Source organism: Macaca thibetana, chromosome 4, assembly GCF_024542745.1.
Source record: "Macaca thibetana thibetana isolate TM-01 chromosome 4, ASM2454274v1, whole genome shotgun sequence".
Taxonomy (NCBI): domain Eukaryota; kingdom Metazoa; phylum Chordata; class Mammalia; order Primates; family Cercopithecidae; genus Macaca; species Macaca thibetana.
The window spans coordinates 75,101,839-75,122,785 of NC_065581.1; the positions used below are offsets into that span (position 1 = coordinate 75,101,839).

Genomic DNA, 20,947 nt, shown 5'->3' on the forward strand with positions numbered 1-20,947 from the left:
GGATTGATTTTCGTAGGGAGAATTTTTTATTGATGTATCTATAATGTTGATTCAATAAGATTATTTTGCTTTGAATGTGGGTATGCACAGTAGGTTAGATTTTGTATGATTTGAGGCGGCTGTAATCAATGTCAAATTTGTCTGTGTCTTCCTCATTTGCTTGGGCTGCAGTTGTTAGTGGATAGTGTGGTGAGACTTTGCTGGGGTCAGGAGCATCAACAAGGCAAGTCCTTGGGCACAGGTTTGCCAGTTCTCAGGCCCCCAGGCAATGTCCACTGACACCAGTGGTAATACGTCTGGGTGAGCCAGTCCTTGGACTTCCAGGCATATTGCTTGTGTGTTGTCAGTAGCAGTGGTGGACTGGGTGGACAGGCATGTCCTCAGGCCTTTGAGTGGCGTACATAGTGGGTGTGGTGATAGTGGTAGTCTGTGCAAGCCACCCCCTCCTCCCCATGTTGGTGTTTGCATGTCATTGCCAGCAGCAGTGGTGGTAAAGGCAACCTTTCCTCAGGCTTCCCTGTTGAGTGCTGCCAGTAGTGGTAAGGTCAGGTTGATCTCCAGGCTTCTAGACATTATGCATAGGTGCTACTGCAAGAGGCTGTTGGCAGGGTAATCCTATCCCCAAGTTGTGCACATGGGATTGGGCTGACTTGGGTACGTTTATCCCTGGATCTCCAGATGGCATGTTCAGACCTTGGAAGTGGTGACAGTTGGTGGTATAGGCTTGTCCCAGAACCCCCTTAGGGTGCATGCAGGTGTTCTCTGGCCCTACTGCTGGAGGGGGCAGGGTTACTGTCATTGGCATCAGTCTCAAGCAGGTGGCTCTCAGGCTGTAGTGAGTGCATTCTATTACTCTCTCTGTCCTGGAGGCAGCCCATTTCCTGGGCTATAGGACACTGCATGGGTGAGAATGCTTGAGAACTAGCCCCTCCACTCAGTCCAGCTGGCCTTATGTCACTGAAGCTCTCTGGATAAATGTAGGATGATGTCATTAGGACTTCAGTGATGTGGAGATAGAGGGGCTGTTGGGCCCCAAAAAGTATCTAGTTTGGTGGGAGCTGGACTCTCCAAATGGCTCCAGGCTGCATCTGCTTGGTTCTTGGAGAGGGTGTGGGACCCAGTACAAACTCCCTCCCTGTAACAATGGAATTGCGTGGATCCCAGGAAACTTTACCTGTTACTCTCAGGACCCACAAAGGCTTAAGAACTCTTCCATGGCTGGGATTGCAGGAGCCTGCAATGGGGATGTCCGTGGAAAAAGATATTTTTCCCACAATGGAGAGTGCCTTCTGGCTCCACGCCAATCCTGGCCAGGCTGTCTTCTTTGCTTCTTTGCTTCTTTATCTTTCCATGCTTTAGAGGTTCTCTGTCATTGCCCTGCTGCATCCCAATGTTCTCTGTTAGACACTCTATTTGATGACTGTTTTTGCTCCTGCTTTGTAGAGAAGGTGAGTGCCGGGTGCCGCTCGACAGCTATCTTAAAAGGCTACAAGAACCACTTTTTAAAAAGTGTGTGTTAACATAGGCATCCTAAGTAGTTGTTCTCCTATTTTCATTATTTTCCGAGCAATTAAGTTAATGTGAATTTCCCAGAATGTATTTAGTTGTACTTTGAAGATTTTGCTAGTTTGATTTTCTAAACAGAGATTTGCTGAGTGTTGACTTCCTTTAGACTATACCTCATAACACTATTACAGTAACACTCTGGACATAACCATCTTACAGACATATCATATTGTTCTATAATTATTTACATATGTAACGCCACCATGAATGGTAAGGTCTAAAGGATACAAAACTGTACTCTTTGTTGATTGTTGTGTAATTTCTGTCTTAGCACTGTGCTTGACTTAGCCACTAAGGAAGTGTTATTTGAAGTGAATCTATAAAAACATCAACGAGCCAAAGTTCCTTTCTTTTTATATACTCCTTTTTTAAAAACATTTATAATCAGATAATAACTCTTGCCAGCCACTAACACAAGAAAGCTTTTTCTGGGACCATTTGGCTTTTACTGTGACAGATAAATTGCCCCAGCTGTTTCTTAACATGAAGATTATGAAAATAGTTAAATTAGAGAAACTATCTCATAGTTTGAAGTCTAGTTCCTTCTCCAGAGCTTTTTGTATTACATATGAACCTTTTTAAAAAATTTTCTCCCATATAACAAACCTGCTCATGTAACCCCTGAATCTAAAACAAAAGTTTAAATTATTTTAAGAAAGGAAAATCATAACTAAGAGAAAATATGTTTACTGTTTATTAAGTGGAAAAAATTCTCTAGATTATCTTCAGGCAACAAAATTATAGTTAAATGTGAAGTATTTTATGAATTGTAGTTAGAAGCAGACTTACTGAATGGTGTATATATTTCTTAATAAAAATTATGTAGAATGTGGCAAAGTGTTTGAAATATTGAATAATATATACTTGAAGTATGATTACTTTTTCTTTATGCAGAAATTTTTAATATTGTGATATTTCTTTGTTCTAAAAAGTAATTTATCAAAATTAGTACATAAAGACCTGACAAGGTGAATTACACTGTACCTAAATTATACCTCAAAAAACTTGATTAAGAAAGGCAGGTGTGGTGAATGGTGATTGATTGAATTAAAAAAAAAAACATAATACAAGTGTCTGTAAGAATACAGAATACATACAGCTTTTTTCTTCTTTTCTTTTGTTGTGCAGTTCACTAAGTCTTTCATATCATGTTCTGATAAACTGATTGTATCGAATTAGTGATGATACATAGTAAAAATAGGAATAAAATGGGACAAATATGATGCCTTTTAATTTCTTTGAGTCAGCTCTATTCAGTTGTCTTTTGTAATGTAATAGTCTGAGGTCAATAAAATTTGCTTTCAATTTCTAAACAAAGTTATTGGAAAGGTTCTGCTCTCTTGTGAGCCAATCTTGTTGTCACTAATCATGGGTTTTGTATCTACTGCTCCTAAAAATTATACCTGCTCACTTTGGTAAACTTTTCAAAGTTTAAGCACTACCTAGGAAATGATTTTAGCCTGTAGCTTTTGCCTGGCTGGGCAGTCACTGATGCTTCTCCAGCAAATCTGGCTCCTGTATTTTGCCTGGTTGGGCAGAGTTTGATGCTGTTATAGAAAATACTTAGAGTCCTAGGCAGAATATTTCCTGTTGATTTTACCTTCACTGGATATTTAAACATTTGTTTTCCATCAATAATGGACATACAGATCTCTACTTTTCAATATATACCATATATTTCACCAGCTTTGATTTCTTTTCTCTAGCTCTGTCTTGATTAGTAGCCTAACACAGTGAAATATTGCATTCTTTCCCAAGAATACTGCTTTTATGCTTCCTCTTGTCTATACATATCTTCCTTCAGAGAGATAAGTATAAATTTAAGTAATTATAGACCTCATGGACGCCAACACACTCTTTGAGATTTTGTTAACACATAAAACTGATTTGGCCCTTGACTGCCCACATCAGGGACATCTGATTCCATTGTCCTATAAAAGGCTAAATTGTAAGGATTATTCTGAGTTGTTTCAGAGATTAACAACACCTCTCCCTACTCTTCCTTTAAGTTCTCTGCCTCCTCCTTGCCCCAATGCATCATCACTAAGCAGAGCAGATACTCCTTGGTAGCAGCCAAACAGACGTTTTTCCTATACCAACAGCAATTTTCAAGTCACCTCTCCTGAAGAATGCTGCCATACTCTTTAGAAGGAATTGAGTCTGCTGGATCATCACTCATAGTTCAGCTCATTTCCTGCCCTTCAGCGTCTTCTCCCACCCTATGACTATTCCCTTTAGAGTTCTTTTATAATTTACAGCATGCACTCTGCATTGCCATTATTAATTTACTTCTTTATCTCCCTAGATGTATACTAGGGACTCTTAAAGGTGGAGATCATGTCCTATTCATCCCTGTATCCCCAGCACCTACCCTTGAGTTAGATACATGAGAGTACCCAATAAATATTTGTGATAGGACAGAAGGGAGGGAGTAGAGAAACGCAGACGGATATGTAAAGTTTTAAATTCCGAAGTACCACCAGCTGAGTCAGTCCTTAGAGAATTTAGCTGCTTTTATTCCAGTTTCTGAGCCCTGTTCTTTCACATAATAAACCCTGTATTAATAAACAGATTGTCTGATCAGTATTGTTTTGTTAAGAACTACTGTGATGATGGAAGTCCAGACTAACAAATGATCTATTTACTTTTCATATGTACTTGAAAAAGATTTCCAGCTTTAGATTGTAATATCATAGTATAAAACAGGGAAAGTTTCTTATAAGTGGGGTTGACAGCCCCATAATTAAGACAGTGATACTGAGAAAGTAGTGTAGCTGCAAGGTACAGTTTTTGAACGTTGACTCAAGAGATCTGTGAGAACAGAGGAATGCAAACCCTATTTTTTTTTCTTTTTTATTATACTTTAAGTTCTAGGGTATATGTACACAAAGTGCAGGTTTGTTACATATGTATCACGTGCCATGTTGGTGTGCTGCACCCATCAACTCCTCATTTACATTAGGTATATCTCCTAATGCTATCCCTCCCCACTCCCCCAACCCCACAAGAGGCCCTGGTGTGTGATGTTCCCCTTCCTGTGTCCAAGTGTTCTCAGTGTTCAATTCCCACCTATGAGTGAGAACATGTGGTGTTTGGTTTTCTGTTCTTGTGATAGTTTGCCGAGAATGATGGTTTCCAGCTGCATCCATGTCCCTACAAAGGACATGAACTCATCCTTTTTTATGGCTGCATAGTATTCTATGGTGTATATGTGCCACATTTTCTTTTTTAAAAAAATTATATTTTAAGGTCTAGGGTACATGTGCACAACGTGCAGGTTTGTTACATATGTATACATGAGCCATGTTGGTGTGCTGCACCCATTAACTCATCATTTACATTAGGTATATCTCCTAATGCTATCCCTCCCCCTCCCCCCTCCCCACAATAGGACCCAGTATGTGATGATCCCCTTCCCGAGTCCAAGTGATCTCATTGTTCAGTTCCCACCTATGAGTGAGAACATGCGGTGTTTGGTTTTCTGTTCTTGCGATAGTTTGCTAAGAATGATGGTTTCCAGCTGCATCCATGTCCCTACAAAGGACATGAACTCGTCCTTTTGTATGGCTGCATAGTATTCCATGGTGTATATGTGCCACATTTTCTTAATCCAGTCTGTCACTGATGGACATTTGGGTCGATTCCAAGTCTTTGCTATTGTGAATAGTGCCTCAATAAACATACGTGTGCATGTGTCTTTATAGCAGCATGACTTATAATCCTTTGGGTATATCCCCAGTAATGGGATGGCTGGGTCATATGATATTTCTAGTTCTAGATCTTTGAGGAATCGACACACTGTTTTCCACAATGGTTGAATTAGTTTACAGTCCCACCAGCAGTGTAAAAGTGTTCCTATTTCTCCACATCCTCTCCAGCACCTGTTGTTTCCTGACTTTTTAAATGATTGCCATTCTAACTGGTGTGAGATGGTATCTCATTGTGGTTTTGATTTGCATTTCTCTGATGGCCAGTGATGATGAGCATTTTTTCATGTGTCTGTTGGCTGTATGAATTTCTTCTTTTGAGAAGTGTCTGTTCCTATCCTTTGCCCACTTTTTGATGGGGTTGTTTTATTCTGTAAATTTGATTGCATTCTTTGTAGGTTCTGGATATTAGCCCTTTGTCAGATGAGTAGATTGCAAAAATTTCCTCCCATTCTGTAGGTTGCCTGTTCACTCTGATGGTAGTTACTTTTGCTGTGCAGAAGCTCTTTAATTAGATCCTATTTGTCAATTTGGGCTTTTGTTGCTGTTGCTTCTGGTGTTTTAGATATGAAGTCCTTGCCCATGCCTATGTCCTGAATAGTATTACCTAGGCTTTCTTCTAGGGTTTTTATGATTTTAGGTCTAACATTTAAGTCTCTAATCCTTCTTGAATTAATTTTCGTATAAGGAGTAAGGAAAGGATCCAGTTGCAGCTTTCTACTTAAGGCTAGCCAGTTTTCCCAGTGCCATTTATTAAATAGGGAATCCTTTCCCCATTTCTTGTTTTTGTCAGGTTTGTCAAAGATCAGATGGTCGTCGATGTGTGGTTTTATTTCTGAGGGCTCTGTTCTGTTCCATTGGTCTATATCTCTGTTTTGGTACCAGTACCATGCTGTTTTGGTACCAGTACCATGCTGTTTTGGTTACTGTAGCCTTATAGTATAGTTTGAAGTCAGGTAGCATGATGCCTCCAGCTTTGTTCTTTTGGCTTAGGATTGTCTTGGCAATGTGGGGTCTTTTTTGGTTCCATATGAACTTTAAAGTATTTTTTTCCTATTATGTGAAGAAAGTCATGGGTAGCTTGATGGGGATGGCATTGAATCTACAAATTACCATGGGCAGTATGGCCATTTTCACAATATTGATTCTTCCTATCCATGAGCATGGTATGTTCTTCCATTTGTTCGTGTCCTCTTTTATTTCACTGAGCAGTGGTTTGTAGTTCTCCTTGAAGAGGTCCTTTACATCCCTTGTAAGTTGGATTCCTAGGTATTTTATTCTCTTTGAAGCAATTGTGAATGGGAGTTCACTCATGATTTGACTCTGTTTCTGTGTTACTGGTGTATAAGAATGCCTGTGATTTTTGCAGCTTGATTCTGTATCCAGAGACTTTGCTGAAGTTGCTTATCAGCTTAAGGAGATTCTGGGCTGAGACATGGGGTGTTTTTAAATATACAATCATGTCATCTGCAAACAGGGACAATTTGACTTCTTGTTTTCCTAACTGAATACCCTTTCTTTCTTTCTCTTACCTGATTGCCCTAGCCAGAACTTCCAACATTGTGTTGAATAGGAGTGGTGAGAGAGGGCATCCCTGTCTTGTGCCAGTTTTCAAAGGGAATGCTTCCAGTTTTGCCCATTCAATATGATATTGGTTGTGGGTTTGTCATAAATAGCTCTTATTATTTTGAGATACGTTCCATCAATACCGAATTTATTGAGAGTTTTTCGTATGAAGGGCTGTTGAATTTTGTCAAAGGCCTTTTCTGCATCTATTGAGATAATCATGTGGTTTTTGTCTTTGGTTCTGTTTATATGCTGGATTACATTTATTTATTTGCATATGTTCAAATTTTGTTGATCTTTTCAAAAAATCAGCTCCTGGATTCATTGACTTTTTGGAGGGTGTTTTGTGTCTCTATCTCCTTCAGTTCTGCTCTGATCTTAGTTATTTCTTGCCTTCTGCTAGCTTTTGAATGTGTTTGCTCTTGCTTCTTTAGTTCTTTTAATTGTGATATTAGAGTGTTAATTTTAGATCTTTTCTGCTTTCTCCTGTGGGCATTTAGTGCTATAAATTTCCCTCTACACATTGCTTTAAATGTGTCCCAGAGATTCTGACATGTTGTATCTTTGTTCTCATTGGTTTCAAAGAACATGTTTATTTCTGCCTTCATTTTGTTTTGTACGCAGTAGTCATTCAGGAGCAGGTTGTTCAGTTTCCATGTAGTTGAGCGGTTTTGATTGAGTTTCTTAGTTCTGAGTTCTAGTTTGATTGCACTGTGGTCTGAGAGACAATTTGTTATAATTTCTGTTGTTTTACATTTGCTGAGGAGTACTTTACTTCCAACTATGTGGTCAATTTTGAAATAAGTGTGATGTGGTGCTGAGAAGAATTTATATTCTGTTGATTTGGGGTGGAGAGTTCTGTAGATGTCTATTAGGTCCGCTTGGTGCAGAGTTGAATTCAATTCCTGGATATCCTTGTTAACTTTCTGTCTCTTTGATCTGTCTAATGTTGACAGTGGGGTGTTAAATTCTCCCATTATTATTTTATGGAAGTCGAAGTCTCTTTGTAAATCTCTAAGGACTTGCTTTATGAATCTGGGTGCTCCTGTATTGGGTGCATATATATTTAGGATAGTTAGCTCTTCCTGATGAATTGATCCCTTTGCCACTATGTAATGACCTTCTTTGTCTCTTTTGATCTTTGAGGGTTTCAAGTCTGTTTTATCAAAAACTAGGATTGAAACCCTTGATCTGTTTTTGTTTTCCATTTGTTTGGTAGATCTTCCTCTATTCCTTTATTTTGAGCCTATGATGCTTAGTTTCAAAGGATTGGCTGACTTTACTGTTAAAGATTAATGCAGTTGGTGGCTTGAATTTGAAGTCAGTGCACATATATCATTCCAACAATTCTAGAACCCTTAAGTATTATGCTAAATCTACTCTGGCTGAAATCTATCAATAAAACAATAAGCCTGGATGAAAGCATTGTTTATTGAATATTTTAAGCCTACTGTTGAGACTTACTGCTCAGAAAAAAAAATATTCCTTTCAAAAGATTACTGCTCATTGGCAATGCACCTGATCATCCAAGAACTCTGATGGATGCATAAAGATATTAATGTTTTAATGTCTACAAACATCTATTTTGCAGCCCATGGATCAATAAGTAATTTTTATTTATAAGTCTTTTTAAAGAAACTTATTTTATAAGGCCATAGCTAACTTGGATATTGATTCCTGTGATGAATATGAGCAAAGTAAATTGGAAACCTTCTGAAAGGGATTCACCATTCTAGATGTCATCAAGAAAATGTGTAATTCATGAAAGAAATACAAAATATCAATATTAACAGGAGTTTGGAAGAATTCGACCCTAACCCTTATTGAATGACTTTGATGGCTTCAGGACTTCAGTGGAGGAGGTCACTGCAGATGTGGTGAAAATAGCAAGTGTAATAGAATTAGACATGGAGCCTGAAAATGTGATTGAATTGCTGCAATCTCATAATAAAACTTGAATGGATACATACTGGTTTCTAATGGATAAGCAAAGAAAGTGGGTTCTTGATATGGAATCTTCTTTTGGTTAAGATGCTATAAACATTGTTGACAACAAAGATTTAGAATACTATGTAAAATTAGTAGGTAAAGCCATTGAAAAATAAGAAAAAAATACTAATACTGTTTAGAGCTGAAAAAATCATATGAAGACCACACAATGGATGCAGCCAGAATCTGATCAACATCACCCAAACTAAGCAACACTATGTGCCTAATATAACCAAAATAATGGATTTATCTTTAGGAAAAAGTCATCTAAAAAACAAATTTCAAAAATGGGAAAAGCCACTCATATACCAGATGTTCATATATCAAAGTAAGGACACAAGAAACATGATAAAAGGAAAGATTGTGCCTCCAAATAAACACAGTAATTCTCCAGCATCAAATTATTATGGAAAATAAATTTATGAAATCCTGGAACAAGAATTCAAAATATCAATTTTAAAAAAGCTCAGTGAGATAGAACACAAATAATACAAAGAAATCAGAAAAAGTAATTCATGATATGAATGAGAAATATATCACTGAAATAGGTATCATTAAAAAGAACTTAAGAGAATTTTTAGAACTGAATAATTCATTGAATAAAATACAAAATATATTTGAAAGCTTCAATCAATTAGATCAAGCAGAATTTCAAAATCCAGACCTTGAAAACAGGTTGTTTGAAACAACCCAGTCAGATAAAAATAATGATGACAGAGGGAAAAAGAATGAATAAAGAATGTGCAACATATGGCACATGATAAGGGAAACAAATATTTGAATATTTAGAATATTACAGATATATTTGAATATTTAGAATATGACAGAGCAGAAAATTAAGTCAAGGAGTATAGCCACATAATATATATGTTAAACTAAACGTTCACTGAATATAATATACCACTGGGTCGGTATCCTTTGTGCCAGATTTTATAGGACAGAAGTAATAACAACTAAAATGAGTTGTCTCTAAAAGAATACATTCAACATGGTACTTTAAAGGAAAAGGTCAGTTGTCACCATGATAATTCAGTAGGAAACTTACCCTGACTTTTAATAAATTATCCTTTGTTATTTAGTAGAAAGTAAAGAAGGCAGTCAATTTTAGTCCTGAATTCTAGGGGGATGAAGTTAACTCTCTATAAGTCATTTACTAACTAGCTTGAAACTTCTAAAGCATAGGAGAAAGCAACAAAGCAGCTAACAAATAAGCAGGGGCTAGGCTAGGGGCCCAGTGCAGTAGAGCATTGACCATGCTTGCAACAATGCTCAAATGCTCAAGAACAGAGTCAAAAAATCACATGCAGGTTATATACATACTTACATATATAAAATCATGATTACAACAGAAGCACATATGGTTTAAAAGTATGTTTCTTCCAAAGGTTGTGTTATATTCTTTCTCCCCATAACCTAGGTGTTGGGCCTATATTGAGGGAGTGTAAAGCTCTGGTTAGAGCAGAGTATGGTTAATTAGGAGAAATTTCCTAGAGCAGAATTGTGAGGCAGGGCACAAAGGGAGTGAGGGGTATAGATTGGTGAATCATCTTTTGATACAAGTGCCCATAAAAGAAGGATGGAAAAGACTCAATAAGTATTAATCCATTTTGCTTTATACAGATAATAGTATTATCTGCCTAAAATGTTGAATCCAGGAGACTAGTTCTAAAGGATTTATGTTTAATATGTGTGGTAACTTTGATGAAAAGTTCTGAAACTGTTAGTACCTTAGATCTTGACATTTTACCATTTTTTCCTATCGGAAACAGTTCAACAAGTATGCAAGTTGTGTACATAAGTATACGTGAAAGAAATATATATATATATACACATATGTAAAACATAAAATTAAAAAAAATCTATTTGTCATTGTATGACTTATTTAAAAATAATGATTTTCTCATTATTTTACTTTTCACAAATCTGTTTCTTGAAGCTGAATTTATATAACAAGGTAATAGCAAAATGAGTAAACTGAAAAAAAGGTCTGCAAAGAGGAGTTTGTACAGGAATCACAAAAAGAAAATGATGATTTGTATTTGTCTGACACAAACATCTACTGAGACTCCCAATAAGGACATATGTGGCAGAGGCCCTTGTTGGTTGAGATCTTTGAGAAACTAGAATATTACTTTGTAAGTAACATTCTTTGTGGGGAATTCCTTCTTTGTAAAGGAATAATATCAAATTAACATATATTAATATCTTTATTAAATCCCAGTTCAGTCATTTACTAGCTATATGATCTGGGAAAGTTATTTAACCTTTGTAAACTTCCTTTTCCTCATCTAAAACTTGGAAATAGTAACAATAACTCCTCTATTGGGTTGCTGGGAGAATAAGATTATATATTTAACCAGAGCATAGGAGTATACATTTTCAAATAAGTGTTATCTACTATCTGTTATCATTATCATTACTGTCATATTTTTACCCAAAGTGAAAAAATACAGTCTCAACTCTTAAACTACTTTGTATCTAGAGAAAAATTACTAATATTATTTATTAGTATTATTGAAGTACTACACTGTGGTGAATTATTGAAGCCATTTCAAGCTCATTATGAATTGCACATCTAGAGATGTGTAAAGAACCTGAGAATGCATCATTATCTGTATTTCCCCATCAAGAAAGTCCTTCATAGACAGTAGTAATCTAGAAGATAATTCCTTTTCGCATAGAAGGATGGTACTAAGGAATCTAAATATGAATTGATTATTTTAAAGCTTTTCTAATATCATAAGGCCCTGAAAGGCCTTCTTCAGGGTGTGTGTGTTAAAAAGAGTCTTATGAGATATGAACAACTGAAAAAAGGTCCAATCAACCAATTCCCTATCTCCAACACCCTAATGTAACACAATATTTACAAAACTATCTTGATTTCATTATTTAAACATATTCTCTGCTTATCTGAATAATGTCAGATGGATAAACTTGTTCAAGTCTATTCTAGAGGAAAGTTGATGTGATTTTCTGATCCCTAAGTAATGTGCTCTTTTACTGTCTAGCACAATATCATCATAGATTAAATCCCAAGTGCCTTAAAAATTTATCTTCACACATTTCTTTGGTGAAACATACTGTGATTTCGCTCACATTTATAACTTTCTTGGTCACTGGATTGAGCAGACTGGTGGATATGGTGATAAAATAGATGCCACATTGATATAAATTCTTGATCTCTTTACAATGAGAGTTCATGTTTGCAGATGACATGATTGTATATTTAGAAAACCCCATCGTCTCAGCCCAAAATCTCCTTAAGCTGATGAGCAACTTCAGCAAAGTCTCACGATACAAAATCAATGTACAAAAGTCACTAGCATTCTTATACACCAATAACAGACAAACAGAGAGCCAAATCATGAGTGAACTCCCATTCACAATTGCTTCAAAGAGAATAAAATACCTAGGAATCCAACTTACAAGGGATGTGAAGGACTCTTCAAGGAGAACTACAAAGCACTGCTCAGTGAAATAAAAGAGGACACAAACAAATGGAAGAACATTCCATGCTCATGGATAGGACGAATCAATATCGTGAAAATGGCCATAGTGCCCAAAGTAATTTATAGATCCAATGCCATCCCCATCAAGCTACTAATAACTTTCTTCACATAATTGGAAAAAACTACTTTAAAGTTCATATGGAACCAAAAAGACCCCACATTGCCAAGACAATCCTAAGCCAAAAGAACAAAGCTGGAGGCATCACACTACCTGACTTCAAACTATACTATAAGGCTACAGTAACCAAAACAGCATGGTACTGGTACTGAAACAGAGGTATAGACCAATGGAACAGAACAGAGCCCTCAGAAATAATACCATACATCTGCAACCATCTAATCTTTGACAAACCTGAGAAAAACAAGAAATGGGGAAAGGATTCCCTATTCAATAAAAGGTGCTGGGAAAATTGGCTAGCCATAAGGTGAAACTAGATCCCTTCCTTACACCTTATACAAAAATTAATTCAAGATGGATTAGAGACTTAAATGTTAGACCTAAAACCATAAAAACCCTCGAAGAAAGGCTAGGTAATACCATTCAGGACATAGGTATGGGCAAGGACTTCATGTTTAAAACACCAAAAGCAATGGCAACAAAAGCCAAAATTGACAAATGGGATCTAATTAAACTAAAGAGCTTCTGCACAGCAAAAGAAACTACCATCAGAGTGAACAGGCAACCTACAGAATGGGAGAAAATTTTTGCAATCTACTCATCTGACAAAGGGCTAATATCCAGAACCTACAAAGAACTCAAACAAATTTACAAGAAAAAAAAATCCCATCAAAAAGTGGGCAAAGGATTTGAACAGACACTTCTCAAAAGAAGACATTTATGCAGTCAACAGACACATGAAAAAATGCTTATCATTACTAGCCATCAGGGAAATGCAAATCAAAACTGAAATGAGATACCATCTGACACCAGTTAGAATGGCAATCATTAAAAAGTCAGGAAACAACAGGTGCTGGAGAGGATGTGGAGAAATAGGAACACTTTTTTTGTTGGTGGGACTGTAAACTAGTTCAACCATTGTGGAAGACAGTGTGGTGATTCCTCAAGGATCTAGAACTAGAAGTACCACTTGACCCAGCTATCCCATTACTGGGTATATACCTAAAGGATTATAAATCATGCTCCTATGAAGATACATGCACACGTATGTTTATTGCAGTACTATTCACAATAGCAAAGACTTGGAACCAAAACAAATGTCCATCATTGACAGACTGGATTAAGAAATTGTGGCACAGGGGCATGCCCAAGATGACCGAATAGGAACAGCTCCAGCCTCCAGCTCCCAGCATGAGTGACACAGAAGATGGGTGATTTCTGCATTTTCAACTGAGGTACTGGGTTCATCTCACTGGGGCATGTCGGACAGTTGGCGCTGGTCTGCGGGTGCAGCCTGACGAGCAAGAGCTGAAGCAGGGCAAGGCATCGCCTCACTTGGGAAGCGCAAGAAGGAAGGGAATTCCTTTTCCTAGCCAAAGGAAATTGAGACACACAACACCTGGAAAATCGGGTAACTCCCACCCTAATACTGCACTTTACCAAGGGTCTTAGCAAAGGGCACACCAGGAGATTATATCCCACACCTGGCCGGGAGGGTCCCATGCCCATGGAGCCTCCCTCAATGCTAGCACAGCAGTCTGAGATCTAACTGCAAGATGGCAGCGAGGCTGGGGGAGGGGCGCCCGCCATTGCTGAGGCTTAAGTAGGTAAACAAAGCTGCCAGGAAGCTTGAATTGAGTGGAGCCCACCACAGCTCAAGGAGGCCAGCCTGCCTCTGTAGACTCCTCCTGTGGGGACAGGGCATAGCTAAACAAAAAGCAGCAGAAACCTCCGCAGAGGTAAATGCCCCTGTCTGACAGCTTTGAAGAGAGCAGTGGATCTCCCGGCACAGAAGTTGAGATCTGAGAATGGACAGACTGCCAGCTCAAGTGGGTCCCTGACCCCTGAGTAGCCTAACTGGGAGACATCCCCCACTAGGTGCAGACCAACACCTTACACCTCCCACGGCGGGATACACCCCTGAGACAAAACTTCCAGGGTAAGAATCAGACAGCAATACTCGCTGTTCAGCAATATTCTATGTCTGCAGCCTCTGCTGCTGATACCCAGTCAGAGGGTCTGCAGTGGACCTCAAGCAAACTCCAACAGACATACAGCTGAGGGTCCTGACTGTTAGAAGGAAAACTAACAGAACAGAAAGGACCCCCACACAAAAACCCCATCAGTACGTCACCATCATCAAAGACCAAAGGCAGATAAAACCACAAAGATGGGGAAAAAGCAGGGCAGAAAAGCTGGAAATTCAAAAAATCAGAGCTCATCTCCCCCTCCAAAGGAACGCAGCTCATCACCAGCAACGGAACAAAGCTGCACGGAGAATGACTTTGATGAGTTGAGAGAAGAAAGCTTCTGTCAATCAAACTTCTCAGAGCTAAAAGAGAATCTACACAACCAGTGTAAAGAAACTAAAAACTTGGAAAAAAGAATGGATGAATGGATAACTAGAATAATCAATGCAGAGAAGACCTTAAAAGAACTGATAGAGATGAAAACCATAACACGAGAACTACATGACAAATGCACAAGCTTCAGTAACTGACTTAATCAACTGGAAGAAAGAGTATCAATGATTGAAGATCAAATGAATGAAATGAAGTGAGAAGAGAAGTCTAGAGAAAAAAGACTAAAAAGAAATGAACAAAGCCTGCAAGAAATATGGGATTGTGTGAAAAGACCAAATCTACGTCTGATTGGTGTGCCTGAAAGTAAGGGGGAAAATGGAACCAAGCTGGAAAACACTCTTCAGGATATCATCCAGGAGAACTTCCCCAATCTAGTAAGGCAGGCCAACATTCAAATTCAGGAAATACAGAGAACACCACAAAGATACTCCTCAAGAAGAGCAACTCCAAGACACATAATTGTCAGATTCACCAAAGTTGAAATGAAGGAAAAAATGTTAAGGGCAGCCAGAGAGAAAGGTCAGCTTACACACAAAGGGAAGCCCATCAGACTAACAGCAGATCTCTCGGCAGAAACTCTCCAAGCCAGAAGAGAATAGGGGCCAATATTCAACATTCTTAAAGAAAAGAATTTTCAACCCAGAATTTCATATGCAGCCACACTAAGTTACATAAGTGAAGGAGAAATGAAATCCTTTACAACAAGCAAATGCTTAGAGATTTTGTGACCACCAGGCCTGCCTTACAAGAGACCCTGAAGGAAGCACTAAACATGGAAAGGAACAACCGGTACCAGCCATTGCAAAAACATGCCAAAATGTAAAGACGATCAATGCTAGGAAGAAACTGCATCAATTAACAAGCAAAATAACCAGCTAATATCAAAATGACAGGATCAAGTTCACACATAACAATATTAACCTTAAATGTAAATGGACTAAATGGTCCAATTAAAAGACACAGACTGGCAAATTGGATAAAGAGTCAAGACCCATCAGTTTGCTGTATTCAGGAGACCCATCTCGCATGCAGAGACACACATTTATTTATCCCCTGTAGCTACAAAATTCCTAGATGTCATCTTCTTTCAACAGAAGGCTGTTTCATCTACACTGAACAACTGTTGTTTAGTGTAGCCACCTTCTTTTATTATCTTACCTGTAACTTCTTGATAACTTTCTGCAGCTTCTGTATCAGCATTTGTTGCTTCACCTTGTAATTTTATGTTATGAAGGTGGCTTCTTCCCTAAGCCTCATGAATCAGCCTTTGCCATCTTCAGATTTTCTTCTGTAGCTTCCTCACCTTACTCAGCCTTCATAAAATTGAAGAGTTAGACCTTTTCTCTGGTTCAGGTGTTGGCTTAAGTGAATGTTGTGATTGGTTTGATATTGCATTCAGACCACTACATTTTTTTCCGTGTTACCAATCGGGCTGTTTCCCCTTCTTATTATTTGTGTGTTCAGTGAAATAGCACTTTACTTTTAATTTCCTTCAAGAACTCTTTCTTTGAATTTACAACCTGGTTAACTTTGGCACGAGTCCTAGCTTTTGGCCTGTTTCAGCTTTTGACATGCCTTCTTCACTAAGCTTAATGATTTCTAGTTTTTGATTTAAAATGAAACATAGGCAAGCTTTCACTTGAACACTCTGAGACCATTTGTAGGGTTATTAATTGGCCTGATTTCAATATTGTTTTGTCTCAGAGAATAAGGAGGCCTAAGGAGAGTAAGGGAGATGGATAATGGCCAATTGGTGAAGCAGTCAGAACACACACACTTATCAGTCAAGTTCGCCATCTGATGTGGGCATGGTTTGTGGTATCTCAAAACAATTAAAGTGGTAACATCAAAGATGACTGATCACAGATCACTGTAACAGATAAAGTAACAATGAAAAATTTGAAATATTGTGATAATTACCAATATGTGGCTCAAAGTGAGCACATGTTGGAAAAATGACTCTGATAAACTAGTTTGATGCAGGGTTGCCTCAAATCTTCAATTTGAAAAAATCGCAGTATCCGGGAGGTGCAATAATGTAAAGTACACTAAAATGAGGTATGCCTGTATATATCTTACTCTGCTTATTGGGTCACCTTGTTGAAGAATATATTTGTCTCAACTCTGAAACAATGTTCTTTCATTTTTGTATTAATACAGTGAATATATTTCGTAAATGGTTCTAAAAGAGTTTTCTTTTTTTCCCAATGTTAATACTTTCTTAATGAACTTGAACGAAATGTATCAGGAAAATAAAAAAAAAAAAAAGTCCCTGGTTAGCATCTGCAGATTTGAGTTCTAATTAGTCTACTTTTCAGAGGATCCATTTCCTTGACTGTAGAATAGTGATAAGCAATCTGCTCACTTCATCGGGCTTCTGACACATTTCATAATTAATTAGCTAATGATAAAGCCAGTTTTCATTTTTATACTGATTCTGCCATTCTCTCATCTTATGCTTGCTATTATCTAGTTTTTAGGCCTTTCTGTGACTTATCTATCTCACATTCAAGCATCTAGGCCAAATTAAAAGTTCTACAAGATGCATCTACATTTCTTCTCATGACTGTGTATATGATTCAATGCTACTCCTCCCTGAGTTGTATCAGGAAGATTCAATATGATATCACATCTTGTCACCTACAGACTATGACTCTACCTACTCTAGGATTGTTTTATATCAATCAAAATAAGTCCCATGAATTAAAAAGTTTTGGCAAAAGACTGAATTTAGCACTGGTATGACTCCTTGCCAAGTCATTGGTAAGACTCCTTGCCAGGTATTCTCAGATTCATTTGAGTATTCTCTGCAAGAATGCAGGGAAGGGATTTGGAGCTTCATGAACTAGCAAGAAAGAGAAGTCATTCACCATGATTGTAAAGTCTTTGAAAAAAGGAAATGTTTTAAATTTCCCCATTGTTCACCAGTGACAGGATGACAGAAGGTTTTAAAATTTATATATCAAATATTTTTATTTTGCCTGAAAATCTGGTATCTTCATATGACATTTTTCTTAGGTAATTTATAGCCAATTTTTTAAAGGAGTTTGTTGTTTATTTGTAGGAGCAAGCGAGTTACGATGTGTCACGCTATGAAAACATTTTCTACCTGTTCTGGGTTCTGGAGCAGCTTCTTCAAAAGGAAACCAAAGAAGGCAACACTTCAAGTATAGGTCATGATGACCAAGAAATCAAGAAATTTCTTCAGAAGCATGATGAAACTATTTTCCAACTTTCTGATGCATTTCCTTTGTTTACTATTTATTTATGGAGAGTGGGCATTCTTTTGAACTCAGCACAGATAGAATCTCTTAAAAATAACTCCATTCCTTAGCAGTTTACCACGTTTGAAGCATAATAAAGTGGAATATATGAAAATCTCATACTGAAAAGATTTTCAATAGTATTTTAATTAGCATTTTAGAATTGATCTCTAAATATAATTATCAATTCAACTTAATGGTTAAATTGTATGAAATTTTATGAATCATATTTCTATACTAAAATCAGTCAGTTTCAGTTGGTAATGCCATCGTTATTCCCATGTAACTATATCTTATTTCACTCAATATAGTTTAGCTCTATTATTCTGTAAAATGGACCATTAATTGTCTGTCTCTTAAAAGATACTGAAGTTGTGAAAGATTTCCATGCAATTGATGCTAAATGGTAATCAAAGAGATTTTTAAAGTTTAGTTGCATTATCAACACAAAGTGTTGGAATATAAGTGGTCATAAATGCAATTTTAAAAACTTTTTCTTACATAGTTGAACTTACATCATTGCTTTCATCTTAGATGAGAATCATATAGAAGTAGAATTTTTTTAACATTTGGAAACTTAATTGTTTTTTATTTCAATTTCATATGGCCAATACATTTGTCGAGCTCTTTTGAAAATACTATTAGTTGTTTAAAATCTTCGTTTTTCAACAAATACTTGTTTCAATTCTGTTGATTAAATATTTATAATATTTAATATATATATAATATATAATATATAATATGTAATAGTTATACTATTGTCAAATAGTATACAATTAAGTCACTAGAGATACCTTATAAATTCTAATATCCATCAATCAAAAAATGCAATTTATAGTTATTTGGTTGGTTGAATTTTTCAGTTACAATTTCATTGACAATTTCATTGACATCATTTCAGTGATTAAAATCATAACCACAAACTTAATGAGCACATGTTACGTATTTTCCTATAGTGCCACTTAGGGAACACAAAATATAAATTTCCTTAATTATATGTGATAGTGTTTCATAATTAGCATTCATAAATGTCATTGGCATTAAAAATAATCTTGCTAATTCCATCCACAATGTATATACAAGTATGTCATCTGGCACAATTATCTTTGGAATTATTTCTAGCATTTTTGAAAAGATAATGCCTTTTTGATAATCCTGAAACTAAATGTATGTCAGTCAGCTTTTGTTATGTAACAGATGATCATAAAATATCAGTGGCATACAACAATAATGTTTCTCAGATATATGCAGGTCACTCAAGGATCAGCTGATTTGGACTGGACTTTAATGAAAAACCCTGCTCAGGTTGCACATACCACAGGAATTGGCTTCTTGCTAAAAGTCAGGCTTTCTTCTCTTCCACATGTGCATATTCTGAGAACCAGACTGAGAGGGAAATAGCTTCTCAGTGGAAGCTCCTCTCATGGCAGTGGCAGTTGAGCAAGACAAAAGGCTAGGCTGAGAAATGTCACATTAGCACTTTCATCCACATTTGTTGGTCAAAGTACACCAAATGGTCAAGCCCAAAGAAAAGTGACGGGAGCAGACTTCACCTTGAGTGGGAGAACTTGCAGTTACATGGCAATGATCATCGATGTACGTAGGTAATTAGGGCCAATAATTTACTTCACCACAAGTACCAGTTGAATACAAGAAGGATAGTCCAAATCTTGAATTAGGAGGGATTTTTCTAATGTCTGATTCCTGTGAACGCCTGTGAAGGCTAATGGAAATCATTTCAGTTGATGGCATTACACAAAAGCCACTTTCCATGACACCTTCATCTTCTTTCATTATGATTAAAGAAGATTGGTAAATACACAAGTATCAGCAATGGCCCTTTCCCCATTGCAGCCAGGCAATGTAATGATCAGCCAAGAAACTTTTGGAGCTACAACGAATTTATTAATTTCAGTGGTCTCCAAGGCTTCAAGGTCTGAAAATTAGCCTAGGAAATATATTTATTATAAAAGAAGATGCAAGATATTGGGATCATTGTAAATGCACAAAATGGAGAAACATTTTATTTCCATTTGGTATCCATTTTATATAAACATTTAACTTCCACCAAGTATATGATACTTAAACTTTCATTATCCTGTGTTTCAGTCTATATCAGAGTGAATTAGTATTAAGTAAGTATTAGTAAATTAGTATTAAGGTCCAAATCTACTCATCAAAAAGAAGATAAAATGATAAAAATGAGACATTTGTATCTGTGTTTCAGTAAAGCAGTGAATTAATGAATGATTTTAACTAGTATTACAATGTTTAAGAATATTATAACAGTTTATATTTAGGTAATGTCTAACTTTAGAATTAAGGTTTTAGGGATAAGAGTAATGGAGTCAGTAGAAATTGGGCAGCACTGAAACTGGATATAAGATAGGATAGGAAATAAAGAGAACCATAGAATGATCATAAAAATGAAGGAAATTGCCGGGCGCGGTGGCTCAAGCCTGTAATCCCAGCACTTTGGGAGGCCGAGACGGGCGGATCACCAGGTCAGGAGTTTGAGACCAGCCTGGCTAACACGGTGAAACCCCGTCTCTACTAAAAAATACAAAAAACTAGCCGGGCGCGGTGGCGGGCGCCTGTAGTCCCAGCTACTCGGGAGGCTGAGGCAGGAGAATGGCGTGAACCCGGGAGGCGGAGCTTGCAGTGAGCTGAGACCCGGCCACTGCACTCCAGCCGGGGCGACAGAGCGAGACTCCGTCTCAAAAAAAAAAAAAAAAAATGAAGGAAATAAAAAGTGATGATACTTGCTGAAACTCATATACTATTCATTATAATATATATTTTATGAGTAAATATAAAATATTTTATGTTTATATAATAAAATATATAAATAAGTAATAATATACAT

General features: G+C 37.0%; 1 protein-coding gene across 4 annotated transcripts in view; it reads left to right on the top strand.

The window, feature by feature from the left end:
• MEI4 (meiotic double-stranded break formation protein 4) overlaps window positions 1-20,947 on the top strand; it is a 319,253-nt gene that overhangs the window by 218,213 nt on the left and 80,093 nt on the right. The window contains exon 5 of one of the 4 annotated variants that reach the window (XM_050788272.1): window positions 17,883-18,696. The exons of the other annotated variants lie outside the window; for them this stretch is intronic. Coding sequence (XP_050644229.1) covers window positions 17,883-18,152 — 270 coding nt within the window. The 3' untranslated portion in view covers window positions 18,153-18,696. Of the gene's footprint in view, window positions 1-17,882; window positions 18,697-20,947 lie in introns of those variants that run through there. 4 annotated transcript variants of the gene reach the window in all.